This window comes from Ranitomeya imitator, chromosome 6 (assembly GCF_032444005.1).
Source record: "Ranitomeya imitator isolate aRanImi1 chromosome 6, aRanImi1.pri, whole genome shotgun sequence".
NCBI lineage: Eukaryota > Metazoa > Chordata > Amphibia > Anura > Dendrobatidae > Ranitomeya > Ranitomeya imitator.
Window position 1 is genome coordinate 94,875,640 of NC_091287.1, and position 12,844 is coordinate 94,888,483.

General features: G+C 49.8%; 1 protein-coding gene across 3 annotated transcripts in view; it reads right to left on the reverse strand.

Annotated features, from left to right (window-relative positions):
* LOC138642037 (probable serine carboxypeptidase CPVL) overlaps positions 1 to 10,097 on the reverse strand; it is a 133,473-nt gene extending 123,376 nt beyond the window's left edge. Inside the window, exon 1 of one of the 3 annotated variants that reach the window (XM_069729930.1) lies at positions 10,002 to 10,097. In XM_069729930.1, coding sequence (XP_069586031.1) covers positions 10,002 to 10,007 — 6 coding nt within the window. In that variant the 5' untranslated portion in view covers positions 10,008 to 10,097. Of the gene's footprint in view, positions 1 to 9,801; positions 9,846 to 9,931 lie in introns of those variants that run through there. The other 2 variants (XM_069729932.1, XM_069729933.1) reach the window with 2 other exon arrangements.
* Between the last annotated feature and the right edge of the window lie 2,747 nt (positions 10,098 to 12,844).

Here is a 12,844-nt window from a genome sequence, read left to right on the forward strand (position 1 = left end):
TTCAGTCTTTCCTCCACACTTCTCCCCATCTCCATGCTTTTAAGGACATAACATTTATTTTTTTCTCACAAGTACATTGAGTGCCACCTGTCTCCCCTTCTCTAGACTGAGGTTTTGTATTTTTCTGGTGATCACCCAGTCTTTGCCACATAACCATGCGGATCCACTGAGCTTACAGATCATTACAGCAACAGGTGATTTTGGTGCCGGGCTTATCTCTGTTACAAGCTGACATATCAGTATCCTGCCCAAGTACAGACTGGGGTAGAAATTCAGCCCTGGCATTTGAAATCACACAGACCCATGTTATCCCCATTCCCATGAACCAGTTGGGATATATTACTAATATTACCCTGGATGGAGGAAAGGAAGATTTACTATAATACCACCATTTCTAACTATATTGAGGCCCGATGCCATCACATCAGGAGGACGGTAATGTCGTGATGGGGTAGGCTTAACAGCATTGAGAATCTCTGCCCCCATGTGCACAGCCCCGCTCTCCACTCGCAGTCTAGCTTTGTCCCTCCAAAGCCCAGCTCTCCACCCACTGTCCCGCATTCTCTCTCAGCAGCCCCACTGTCCATCCACTGTCCCACGGTGTTCTTTCACATACCCTGTGTCCACTGGCCATCCTGCTTTCTCCCTCAGCAGCTCAGCTGTCCATCCACCATTACTCTTTCTGCAGCCCTACTCTACTATCGCCGTCCCGCATTCTCCCTGCAGAGCCCCGCTCTCCACTGGCCGTCCTGCTCTCCCCCTCCGCAGCCACGCTCCACTCACTGTCCCGCTGTGCCCCTCCGCCACCCATGTGTCCACTGGCTGTCCTGCTCTACCTCAGTAGCCAAGCTCTCCACCCGCGTCCTGCCATCTCCCTTAACAGCCCCGCTCTCCACCTGCCCTCACGCTCTCTTCTACCACAAACCTGCTCTCCCTCTGCAGCCCGCCGATGACTCGCTGGTGGTACTGCGCAAGGGCCCGGTACCATCAGCGGGAGCCATATTGGAATACCCATCACTTGGGTATTACAATATGGCGGTCAGAGAACTTCTAGTGCGGCGCGGTGGATTGTGGGATTTGAGGACATCCAGACGGAAGTGGATGAAAGAATTTAAGGCAATTATACAAATACATGATACCCAGGGCCGTATTTGCCACTAGGCACTTGAGGGCACGTGCCTAGGGCGGGGACAGGTGAGGGGGCGGCACCTCAGCAAGGTTTTTTCTTTTTTTTCCTTTTGTTTTTTGTTTTTTTAATACTAGTCCTGTGCGTCCCTTCCTGAGGACAGGGGCTGGCAGAGCGGCAACCAGAATACGTGGTGCTGGTGCCGACTCTCCCTACTCCCCCTGCTGAGACACAGTAACTCCCTGCTCACAGCCTCACTGGTGCCTGGTGGAATGTGACTGTGACTGCTGAGGTGGAGCGGCAGCGCCCTGTGTCCCGACCCTGGGTCCTAACCTGGACTCATATTGCTGCCCTGGAGGACTCGCAGTAGAGCAGTACATACACAGTAAGTAGTGTACTGTCTCTGTAATGATCTCCCTCCTAGCTCCTGCCCGCGCTCTGCCTGCAGCATGGCTCTGTCTGTGACTCACCTCACGGTCCTCACCCCTTCCCTTACATTCCGACAGCCTCATTTCTGACTGTAGTGCCTTAAGGCCCCTTCACATTAAGCGACGCTGCAGCGATACCGACAACGATCCAGATCGCTGCAGCGTCGCTGTTTGGTCGCTGGAGAGCTGTCACACAGACAGCTCTCCAGCGACCAACGATGCCGGTAACCAGGGTAAACATCGGGTTACTAAGCGCAGGGCTGCGCTTAGTAACCCGATGTTTACCCTGGTTACCATCCTAAAAGTAAAAAAAACAAACACTACATACTTACCTAACGCTGTCTGTCCCCGGCGCTCAGCTTCTCTGCACTCCTCCTGTACTGGCTGTGAGCGTCGGTCAGCCAGAAAGCAGAGCGGTGACGTCACCGCTGTGCTTTCCGGCCGCTGTGTTCACAGCCAGTGCAGGAGGAGTGCAGAGAAGCTGAGCGCCGGGGACAGACAGCGGTAGGTAAGTATGTAGTGTTTGTTTTTTTTTTACTTTTACACTGGTAACCAGGGTAAACATCAGGTTACTAAGCGCGGCCCTGCGCTTAGTAACCCGATGTTTACCCTGGTTACCAGTGAAGACATCGCTGGATCGGTGTCACACACGCCGATCCAGCGATGTCCACGGGAGATCCAGCGATGAAATAAAGTTCTGGACTTTCTTCAGCGACCAACGATCTCCCAGCAGGGGCCTGATCGTTGGTCGCTGTCACACATAACGATTTCCTTAACGATATCGTTGCTACGTCACAAAAAGCAACGATATCGTTAACAATATCGTTATGTGTGAAGGTACCCTTAGGCTGGAGGAGCCGTGCAAACACACAGCAGCCCTTGAATGTTTGATGTATGTTTGATCTTTGCTCCCAGCAGACGGATCCAGAGAGTGAGTGGTGGGGGTGGGGTGTAATACACCCCCACTCACTCTATCTGGGTCCTAGGAGCAAACATTGCCAGTGCTGGTGTGTGTGTGCCTGTATGTATGTGTGTCTGTGCGGTGCTGTATATGTGTGTGCGGGCAGCAGAGCTGTATGTGTGCGTGTGGGTGTGTGTGTGTGTGTGTGTGTGTGTGTGTGTGTGTGTGGGCAGCAGAGCTGTATGAATCTGCGTGCACGGGCAGCGGAGCTGTATGTGTGTGTGCACGCGGAGCTGTATGTAGTATGTGTGTCTGTGCGGTGCTGTATGTGTGTGCGTGCGGGCAGCAGAGCTGTATATGTATGAACGGGCAGCGGAGCTGTATGTGTTTGTGTACACAGGCAGCGGAGCTGTATGTGTGTGTGCGCGTGGAGCTGTATGTATGTGTGTGTCTGTGCGGTGCTGTGTGTGTGGGCAGCAGAGCTGTATGTGTCTGCGTGCACGGGCAGCGGAGCTGTATGTGTGTGTGCGCGCGGAGCTGTAAGAATGTGTGTGTCTGTGCAGTGCTGTGTGTGTGTGGGCAGCAGAGCTGTATGTGTGTGTGTACACAGGCAGTGAAGCTGTATGTGTGTGTGCGTGCGGAGCTGTATGTATGTGTGGGCAGCAGAGCTGTATGTGTCTGCGTGCCCGGCCAGCGGAGCTGTATGTGTGTGTGTGCGCGCGGAGCTGTATGTATGTGTGTGTCTGTGCGGTGCTGTGTGTGTGCGGGCAGCAGAGCTGTATGTGTGCCTGCACGGGCAGCGGAGCTGTATGTGTGTGTGCGCGCAGAGCTGTATGAATGTGTGTGTCTGTGCGGTGCTGTATGTGTGTGTGCGGGCAGCAGAGCTGTATATGTGTGTGCGCGCGCGGAGCTGTATGTATGTGTGTGTCTGTACGGTGCTGTATGTGTGTGTGTGCGGGCAGCAGAGCTGTATGTGTGTGTGTGCACGGGCAGCAGAGCTGTATGTGTGTGCGCGCGGAGCTGTATGAATGTGTGTGTCTGTGCGGTGCTGTATGTGTGTGTGGGCAGCAGAGTTGAATGTTTGCGTACACGGGCAGCGGAGCTGTGTGTGTGTGCGTGCGGAGCTGTATGTATGTGTGTGTCTGTGCGGTGCTGTGTGTGTGCGGGCAGCAGAGCTGTATGTGTCTGCGTGCACGGGCAGCGGAGCTGTATGTGTGTGTGCGCGCGGAGCTGTATGAATGTGTGTGTCTGTGTGGTGCTGTATGTGTGTGTGTGCGGGCAGCAGAGCTGTATGTGTATGAACGGGCAGCCGAGCTGTATGTGTGTGTGCGCGCGGAGCTGTATGTGTGTGTCTGTGCGGTGCTGTATGTGTGTGTGTGTGGGCAGCAGAGCTGTATGTGTGTGTACACGGGCAGCGGTGCTGTATGTGTGTGTGGGTGCGCGGAGCTTTATGTATGTATGTATGTATGTGTGTGTCTGTGCGGTGGTGTGTGTGTGTGTGCGGAGCTGCAATGTGTGGGGCTGTCTGTGCGGGCAGCGGAGCCGAATGTGTGTGTGTGCGCAGAGCTGTATGTATGTGTATCTATGCGGTGCTGTAAGTGTGTGTGTGGGTGCGCGGAGCTTTATGTATGTGTGTGTCTGTGCGGTGGTGTGTGTGTGCGGAGCTGCATGTGTGGGGCTGTGTGTGTGCGGACAGCGGAGCTGTAAGTGTGTGTGCGTGGGCAGCGGAACTGTATGTATGCTTGTGGAGCTGTGTGTATGCGGAGCTGTGTGTGTGTGTGCTATTCTCACCTTCCTCTGTCCACCGATGCGCGATGCTGCCGCCAGCTTCCGTTCCCAGTGATGCATTGCGAAAGTACCCAGATGACTTAGCGGTCTAGACCGCTAAAGGTACCTTCACACATAACGATATCGTTGCAACGTCACGCTTTTTGTGATGTAGCAACGATCCCGCTAACGATCTCGTTATGTGTGACAGCGACCAACGATCAGGCCCCTGCTGGGAGATCGTTGGTCGCTGGGGAATGATCAGGACCATTTTTTGGTCACTGATCACCCGCTGTCATCGCTGGATTGGCGTGTGTGACACCGATCCAGCGATGTGTTCACTTGTAACCAGGGTAAATATCGGGTTACTAAGCGCATGGCCGCGCTTAGTAACCCGATATTTACCCTGGTTACCACTGAAAAAGTTAAAAAAAAACAAAAAAACAGTACATACTTACATTCCGATATCTGTCACGTCCCCCGCCGTAAATATCGGGTTACTAAGCGCGGCCCCTGCACTTACTAACCCGATGTTTACTCTGGTTACCCGGGGACTTCGGCATCGTTGAAGACAGTTTCAACGATGCCGAAGTCTTTCCCCTGATCGTTGGTCGCTGGAGAGAGCTGTCTGTGTGACAGCTTGCCAGCGACCACACAACGACTCGTTGGTAAGTCGTTTAGTGTAACGGTACCTTTAGTCATATGGGTAATTTCGCAATGCATCACTGGGAATGGAAGCTGGCGGCAGCATCGCGCGAATCGGTACAGCTTCGGTGGACGCCAGAGGGTGAGCATATAACTATTTTTTATTTTAATTCTTTTTTTAACAGGGATATGGTGCCCACACTGCTATATACTACATGGGCTGTGTTGTATTCTACGTGGGCAGTGTTATATACTGCGTGGGCAGTGTTATATACTGCGTGGGCAGTGTTATATACTGCGTGGGCAGTGTTATATACTGCGTGGGCAGTGTTATATACTGCGTGGGCAGTGTTATATACTGCGTGGGCAGTGTTATATACTGCGTGGGCAGTGTTATATACTGCGTGGGCAGTGTTATATACTGCGTGGGCAGTGTTATATACTGCGTGGGCAGTGTTATATACTGCGTGGGCAGTGTTATATACTGCGTGGGCAGTGTTATATACTGCGTGGGCAGTGTTATATACTGCGTGGGCAGTGTTATATACTGCGTGGGCAGTGTTATATACTGCGTGGGCAGTGTTATATACTGCGTGGGCAGTGTTATATACTGCGTGGGCAGTGTTATATACTGCGTGGGCTGAGTTATATACTGCGTGGGCTGTGCTATGTACTATGTGGCTGTGTTATATACTATATAATATGGTACTGAGGGGGTATAGAGCTGGAGTAACAGATCTACTCCCTCATTTGTATGCAAACCGATTTCAGATGAATTGACTGAACATGTAAAAATATTGCTGGATTTGTCTTTGAAAGAGCTACATAGGCATATACATAGATTTGGACCCCTTACTGATTCCCTATGGGACTTGCGAACATGTGCAGCACTTGCGGTTTTACACTTAAGATGAGACAAAAAAACACTGCTAGCAGCGTTTTTTTCCGCTGCTGCAAGTACCGCATTTACCAGATCGCGGCACATGTCTGCAAGTCCCACAGGGAATGAATGAGACCGAACGCAGTGTTGCCGTAAGTGATGCGTTACGTGGCAGATGCAGAAAAACTGCCGGATCTGCCGCGAATGGTAAAAAACGCTGATGTGAAAGTAGCCCAAGTCACTGCTGACAGTGTCTGCATTAGTCATACTCGCCAATGGGGGAGGCAGCACGAAAAGTGCCTAGGGCAGCAGAAACTCTAAATACGTCCCTGATGATACCCATGGTCTCCTGGGTAGTGTTGAGCGATACCGTCCGATACTTGAAAGTATCGGTATCGGATAGTATCGGCCGATACCCGAAAAGTATCGGATATTGCCGATACCCGATACCAATACAAGTCAATGGGACACCAAGTATCGGAAGGTATCCTGATGGTTCCCAGGGTTTGAAGGAGAGGAAACTCTCCTTCAGGCCCTGGGATCCATATTAATGTGTAAAATAAAGAATTAAAATAAAAAATATTGATATACTTACCTCTCCGGAGGCCCCTGTACATCACCGCTGGTAACCGGCCGCGACGTCATTCTCAGGTCCTAAATTCCTAGAATGAGGAGTTTAGGGCCTGAGACTGACGTCGCAGCTTGTGATTGGTCGTGTGGCGGTCACATGAGCGGCACGCGACCAATCAGAAGCCGTGACGTCATGGAAGGCTCTAAACGCGCTCATTTTAAGCAAAGAAGGCTGCCGGTTACCAGCGGTGATGTCCAGGGGCCTCCGGAGAGGTAAGTATATCAATATTTTTTATTTTAATTCTTTATTTTACACATTAATATGGATCCGATACCGATTCCCGATACCACAAAAGTATCGGAACTCGGTATCGGAATTCCGATACCGCAAGTATCGGCCGATACCCGATACTTGCGGTATCGGAATGCTCAACACTACTCCTGGGGTAATTGATGGAGTCAGCCACTTTGTGTTCCATCACAACTCTTAATATGGGTGTCTTGAGAACACTGATTCTGTTAATGTAGCAGACAAGGCGGCCCATAACCAGACAGGCCCTTCCGTCATTTACCAGAATTGCCAGTCCGGCTCTGATCCAGCCTAAAGTATCTACAAACTGAACTGCCACAATACTGCCGTATGGGTACATGAACAGATAGGGGCACAGGACATATGTTTTGGAGTATTCTGTTCCAATGTGTCTTAGGGCTTGTTTTCACTTGCGAGGAACACGTCCGTGTCTCGCATGTGGAAACGAAGCTCTGGTGCCGGCACTCCGGAGCGGAGCGTGCAGCTCCATGTGTTGCTATGCGGCCGCACGCTCTGCTCCACAGTGTCAGCACCAGAGCTTCGTTTCCACATGCGAGACACGGACGTATATCTCGCAAGTGAAAACAAGCCCTTAGGAAGATAGAAATAAAGCGTTACGCTTTTAAAGCCAAAGTGCTGGATTGAGATATTATAGATATAGTCTGTATACTGAAGACAAGTCTTAGACCTGCTGACATATCCATACTTGCATAAAGCATGAGTCCAAATGAATTGTACTGTTTTGCATCAGTGTCCTTTAGTTGTAAGTGAATAATGCATTACTATGCCACCCACATAAAAAAAAAACAACAAAAAAAACACCACATTATGATAGGTCACAAATTATAACATATTCGGATCAGTACCACCAACATGTAGCGCTTTTCTGGGACATAACGAGGCCTGCGGCTCACAGTACAAGTACCGCCATCATGCAAAGGGTTTTCAAAAGGGAACTTTTCACCTACATTTTTGACCCCCTTCCCTCTGCAGCCAGTTTTCATATTTACACTGTATTACCCTCACGTATCACAGGGGTCATAATTTAATGCTCCATTGACATGACGAGGGGTTTTATTGTTAGTAGGAAGATCTGGCGAGACGTAGCTCTCAATGGCACCAGTCACTTAGCATATAATATACTAAAATTAGGAAAAAAAAATTCCAGGCAGAGAAATGACCCGACAATGTAATCTTTCAGGTCAGGAAAAGCAGTGTATAGTGAAAAACAAAAACCCAAGAATATTTTTTCACTTTCTCAAAATTAACTGAATGTGCACAGAAACTGTAAAAGACAAAAGCACAATGTTGCTGTGGTTAAAAGCCACAGCATGAACGCTGCATGTGAATACAGCCCAACTAGGAACACTTGTTCCCCAATTATATCAGCCAATCTAAGGGTATGTGTCCACGTTCAGTTTTACATCCGGATTAGCTGCGGATTGAACCCTACGTACAACCGCAGTGTCCAGATGTTACAGCATAGTGGAGGGGATTTTATGAAATCCCGTCTTCACTATGCGTGCGAACACGCACCCGGCGGCCCTGCATTAACGGACATGCGGCGCATATTTTTAGAACGCAGCATGTCTGTTTACGTTGTGGCGACGCTCCGTTGCTGTTAGGTAAATTACAGGGCCCTATGTATGGGGTGCAGAGATTCCAGATGTGTTCACCGTGCGTACAGAAGGGGGTGGCGCTTTGGGCGGAGGGGGGTTCCTGCTCCCTCCAAAGTGCAATCATTACGGAACATGGACACATACCCTAAGGCCAGCAGCAGATCAGCGAGGAGCAGGTGATGGGAGAGAATGGATGGTGAATAGCATAAAATGGGCGACTACTACTACAGGGTCGCCTGGGACTACACAGCGATAAGCGTGCAATCTGTCTGCAATGTGATATTAGAGATCAGACGTCGCTGCTAATAAGATCGGCCAATCTGCAGGAGTCACATGCAGATCTATGGTAAAGAGTCCTGGGCAACCAACTGCAGAAAATCCAACACATGTGGAGCCATCTATGAGAGTCACAGGTCACAATGCAGCACACAAATTACATCCATTGTGACAAAGTATCACTGATTATAGTGATGATGTATCGCCCACAGCTTGTTAGATCTCCAGGAGGGGGTATAGATTATTACTGCGATTATTATCAGGGAGGAGGCTGGAGATTACAGTGATTGCTACATATGTGGTTTATTCACCACTTCCTGCTGACCTAGTTATTTTAGTTATTTACTGTACATAGATTGAAAAAGTTCAGCCTTTTTCCACCAATTGTATATTTTGTCACTAAATTACCTATAACCCACAATATTAAGTGTATTGAGGAAATCACCCAGCTCGTTTATAAAAGCTGTAATGTCTGCCATTACTACCTCTTGTGGTAGGCAGGGCTGTGGTGCCAGGAGAAAGGGAACGGAGGAGACGGAGTTGGTGGTTGGGCTTACTGACTCCACAGCCCCGGTGGTAGTGCACTTATGTGTATGGTGTATGCATTGCTGGAGGCTTCTACAGCCTTATATAAAGCACGGTCCCTTATATACAGCACCCTCCAATACTAAGCTTGCGAGCAGGGCCCTCACTCCTCCTGGTATCTGTTTTGAACTGTATTTCTGTTATGCTGTAATGTCTATTGTCTGTACAAGTCCCCTCTATAATTTGTAAAGCGCTGCGGAATATGTTGGCGCTATATAAATAAAATTATTATTATTATTACTACATGAACCATCATTCGTTCCTATATACAACATCCTCGGCTAATGCACGAAGCATCATCCCTCATTATATACAGCGTCCTCCTTTACTACATAAAGCATCATCCCCTTCTATATACGGCGTCCTCCTTTACTACATAAAGCATCATCCCTTCCTATATACAGCGTCCTCCACTTTCAGATCCTGTGTGGTTCGTATTAGTTTTTGGGCATGATAAATGGGGTCATAAATAAATAGGGGCTGCACGAGACAGTTCTTGCACTTGGTTCTAGACTACCCCAGATCTCCTCCTCCATAGTTCCCTAGTGTGATTATCTCCTGATAACCTGCCTGGTGGTCAGTGTGGCATCAGAGCCATGCAGGGGAAGTGACAATCACTCTGTTCTCATGGACTACAGTAACATGCCACACATCACCTGACAGTCTAGGGACCATCCCCCAATCCATTGCTTACCCCTGTGCCCTCTGTAGGAAATAACACGACGAGTGGGCAGGCTGCTAGAGCTAAACAGGAAGCTGCGTGCCCTATGCCCACACATACACAGGCAGCCGCGCACGTCAGGACCCCCCGCTGCGTCACTTACATGCCCTCCTCACACTACACACGGCCGGCCATAGCCAGCAGCAGAGCGCAGCCCCTGAGCCCAGCCTTACCTCCATAGTTCCAGGCGGCAGTGGCTGTCTTATGACTGCTCACATGAGAGCACAGCTGCCTCTGCTACAAGCACAATTAGGTGCAATCTCGCACTTGTCCAGTAGATGGAGCTGGAGATCACAGGGATTCTGGCGCTGTGCAGTCATTAGAGACTTCACAGGTGTAACTAGAATCCATAGGGGTCCAGAGCAGAATGAGGGGGCTGCCAGCCTCTAAGGCTATGTGCACACTTTGCAGATTCCACTGCGGATTTTTCCGCAGCGGAATTGCAAAATCCGCAGTGAAAACCCATCGCGGTTTTTACTGCGGATTTATCGCGGTTTTTACTGCGTTTTCTTCTGCGGATTTTCAACTGCAGTTTTCTATTGGAGCAGCTGAAAATCCGCAGAAAAGAAGTGACATGCTGCGGAATGTAATCCGCAGCGTTTCCGCGCGGATTTTTCTGCAGCATGTGCACAGCGTTTTTTGTTTCCCATAGGTTTACATTGAAATGTAAACTCATGGGAAACTGCTGCGGATCCGCAGCGGTCAAATCCGCTGCGGATCCGCAGCAAAATCCGCAAAGTGTGAATATAGCCTTAGGGTATGTGCACACGTATCTGTGAGGGCTGCGGATTTTTTCTGCAGCAGATTTGATAAATCCGCAGTGTAAGGCTATATTCACACTTTGCGGATTTTGCTGCGGATCCGCAGCGGATTTGACCGCTGCGGATCCGCAGCAGTTTCCCATGAGTTTACATTTCAATGTAAACCTATGGGAAACAAAAAACGCTGTGCACATGCTGCAGAAAAATCCGCGCGGAAACGCTGCGGATTACATTCCGCAGCATGTCACTTCTTTTCTGTGGATTTTCAGCTGCTCCAATAGAAAACTGCAGTTGAAAATCCGCAGAAGAAAACGCAGTAAAAACCGCGATAAATCCGCAGTAAAAACCGCGATGGGTTTTCACTGCGGATTTTGCAATTCCGCTGCGGAAAAATCCGCAGTGGAATCTGCAAAGTGTGCACATAGCCTTAAACCGCTGCGGTTTTTCCTGGAGATTTAACGCGGTTTCTATTGCGGATACCGCTGCGGGTTTACACCTGCAGTTTTCTATTGGAGCAGGTGTAAAACTACTGCGGAATCCACACAAAGAATTGACATGCTGCGGAATGTAAACCGCTGCGTTTCCGCGCGTTTTTTTCCGCAGCATGTGCTCTGCGGATTTCATTTCCCATAGGTTTACATTGTACTGTAAACGCATGGGAAACCGCTGCGGACCCGCAGCAAAATCCGCAGCGTGTGTGCAGCGCCTCAGAGTCCTGGTCATTGCAGTAATGTCGCTCTGCCACTAAGGGGAGTGATGTTATGTCTGATTGCACTAAAGGAGTTCACCTGACCAGGTATCACAGTCACACATTACACTTCACACTCTGGCCACCAGGGGAAGCAAAAGGCACTATGTATTAGGCCACTCCTCACACTCTGGTAAAACTGGGGGTTGGATAGGAAGTTAGTCAGAAAGCAGCCTGGGAGAGCTCCAGGGAGGACCTGTCAGAGGTGGGTTCCTGGCAGGTACCTAGCAGAAAGGACAGAACGTGACGGAGCCGCGCCTGCACTACCTTGCGGCGGCATCTTAAGGAAGGACACGAAGCGAAGAGTATTGTGGAGAAGTGAGAAACGAGATCACAGCACAAAGGCGATAGAACCAGTAGGAGTCATGCCCCGAGAACGGCAACATCCTACTGAGGCGCGTAGCCGGTGGCCGGAACGCCGAGGAAGTAACAGACTTCAAGCATTACTTCAAACAGCAGCAGGACAGTTGATTATAGGTTGGCTGTCTAACTTAAATCACCTAAGCAGACATAGGGGGCAAATGTGGAGAGGGGCGTCTCTAGGGCCCCAGAATAGCTCCGAGCCTACCCGTCATACGGGTGCGTCCTATCCAGATAAACTGGGGGACGGAGAAGAGAAAGAACAGATATGAAAGTTGTGAGTACTATCCCGTGGTGCTCAGCAGGGAAGGACTACAACACACAGGCGCTAGTTGGTAGGCAACAATTTCCACCTGCAAAGGGAACTCTGGATGTGCCTTCGGACCGGCCGGTCTCAGCCAGCCCTGTTAGCAGTGCTCTGGATTGAGGATCCCGAAGCCTTCAGTAAAAGGTAAAGAGACTGCAACCCTGTGTCCTCGTTATTAACCGCGCCTCACATCATCACCACCTACACTACTGGGAAGCCCTGGGGAAGCACTTCACCTGTGGGAAGGTTCACCATCTAGCTGCCATCACATCACCCCAGTAGACTCCAAGCAGCGTCGGTCACCCTGACCGAACACCACAGGTGGCGTCACGAACCCTTGACAGACTTTCATCACCTTTCATTGGACGCCCCTTAGCAGGGTCACGGACCGGGTCCAGCCACCGTGACAACCCCAGCACCGAGACAGAGAGGACCGGTACCGAGTACCTCCCGGCCCTGCGTCTGGGGGCGCTCCATGTGCACATACCCTTATGGTGTGAAACGGAAATACCAGCAGAAGTAGCAAGAAATACAGGTGTGGATAATGGAGTCATATATGTGACGGTGTGTGTAAAGCACTAAGGAACTTACTGGCTCTATATATGTGTGCAAATAAAAAATAAATCAATATCAAAATTCACATAATATTGTCAGAAAGCAGATAAGTCCCAACATGTAATAATATTATAGGAATATTTTATTTCCACTTGAGTGCATCCCTTTAACCCGTGTGGGGAGCAATAGTCCCTGATATTGAATATCAGTATTTGGTCAGTATTTTACCTCAGTATCTGTAAGCCAACACCAGGAGTGGGTGATAAATACAGAAGTGGTTGTGAC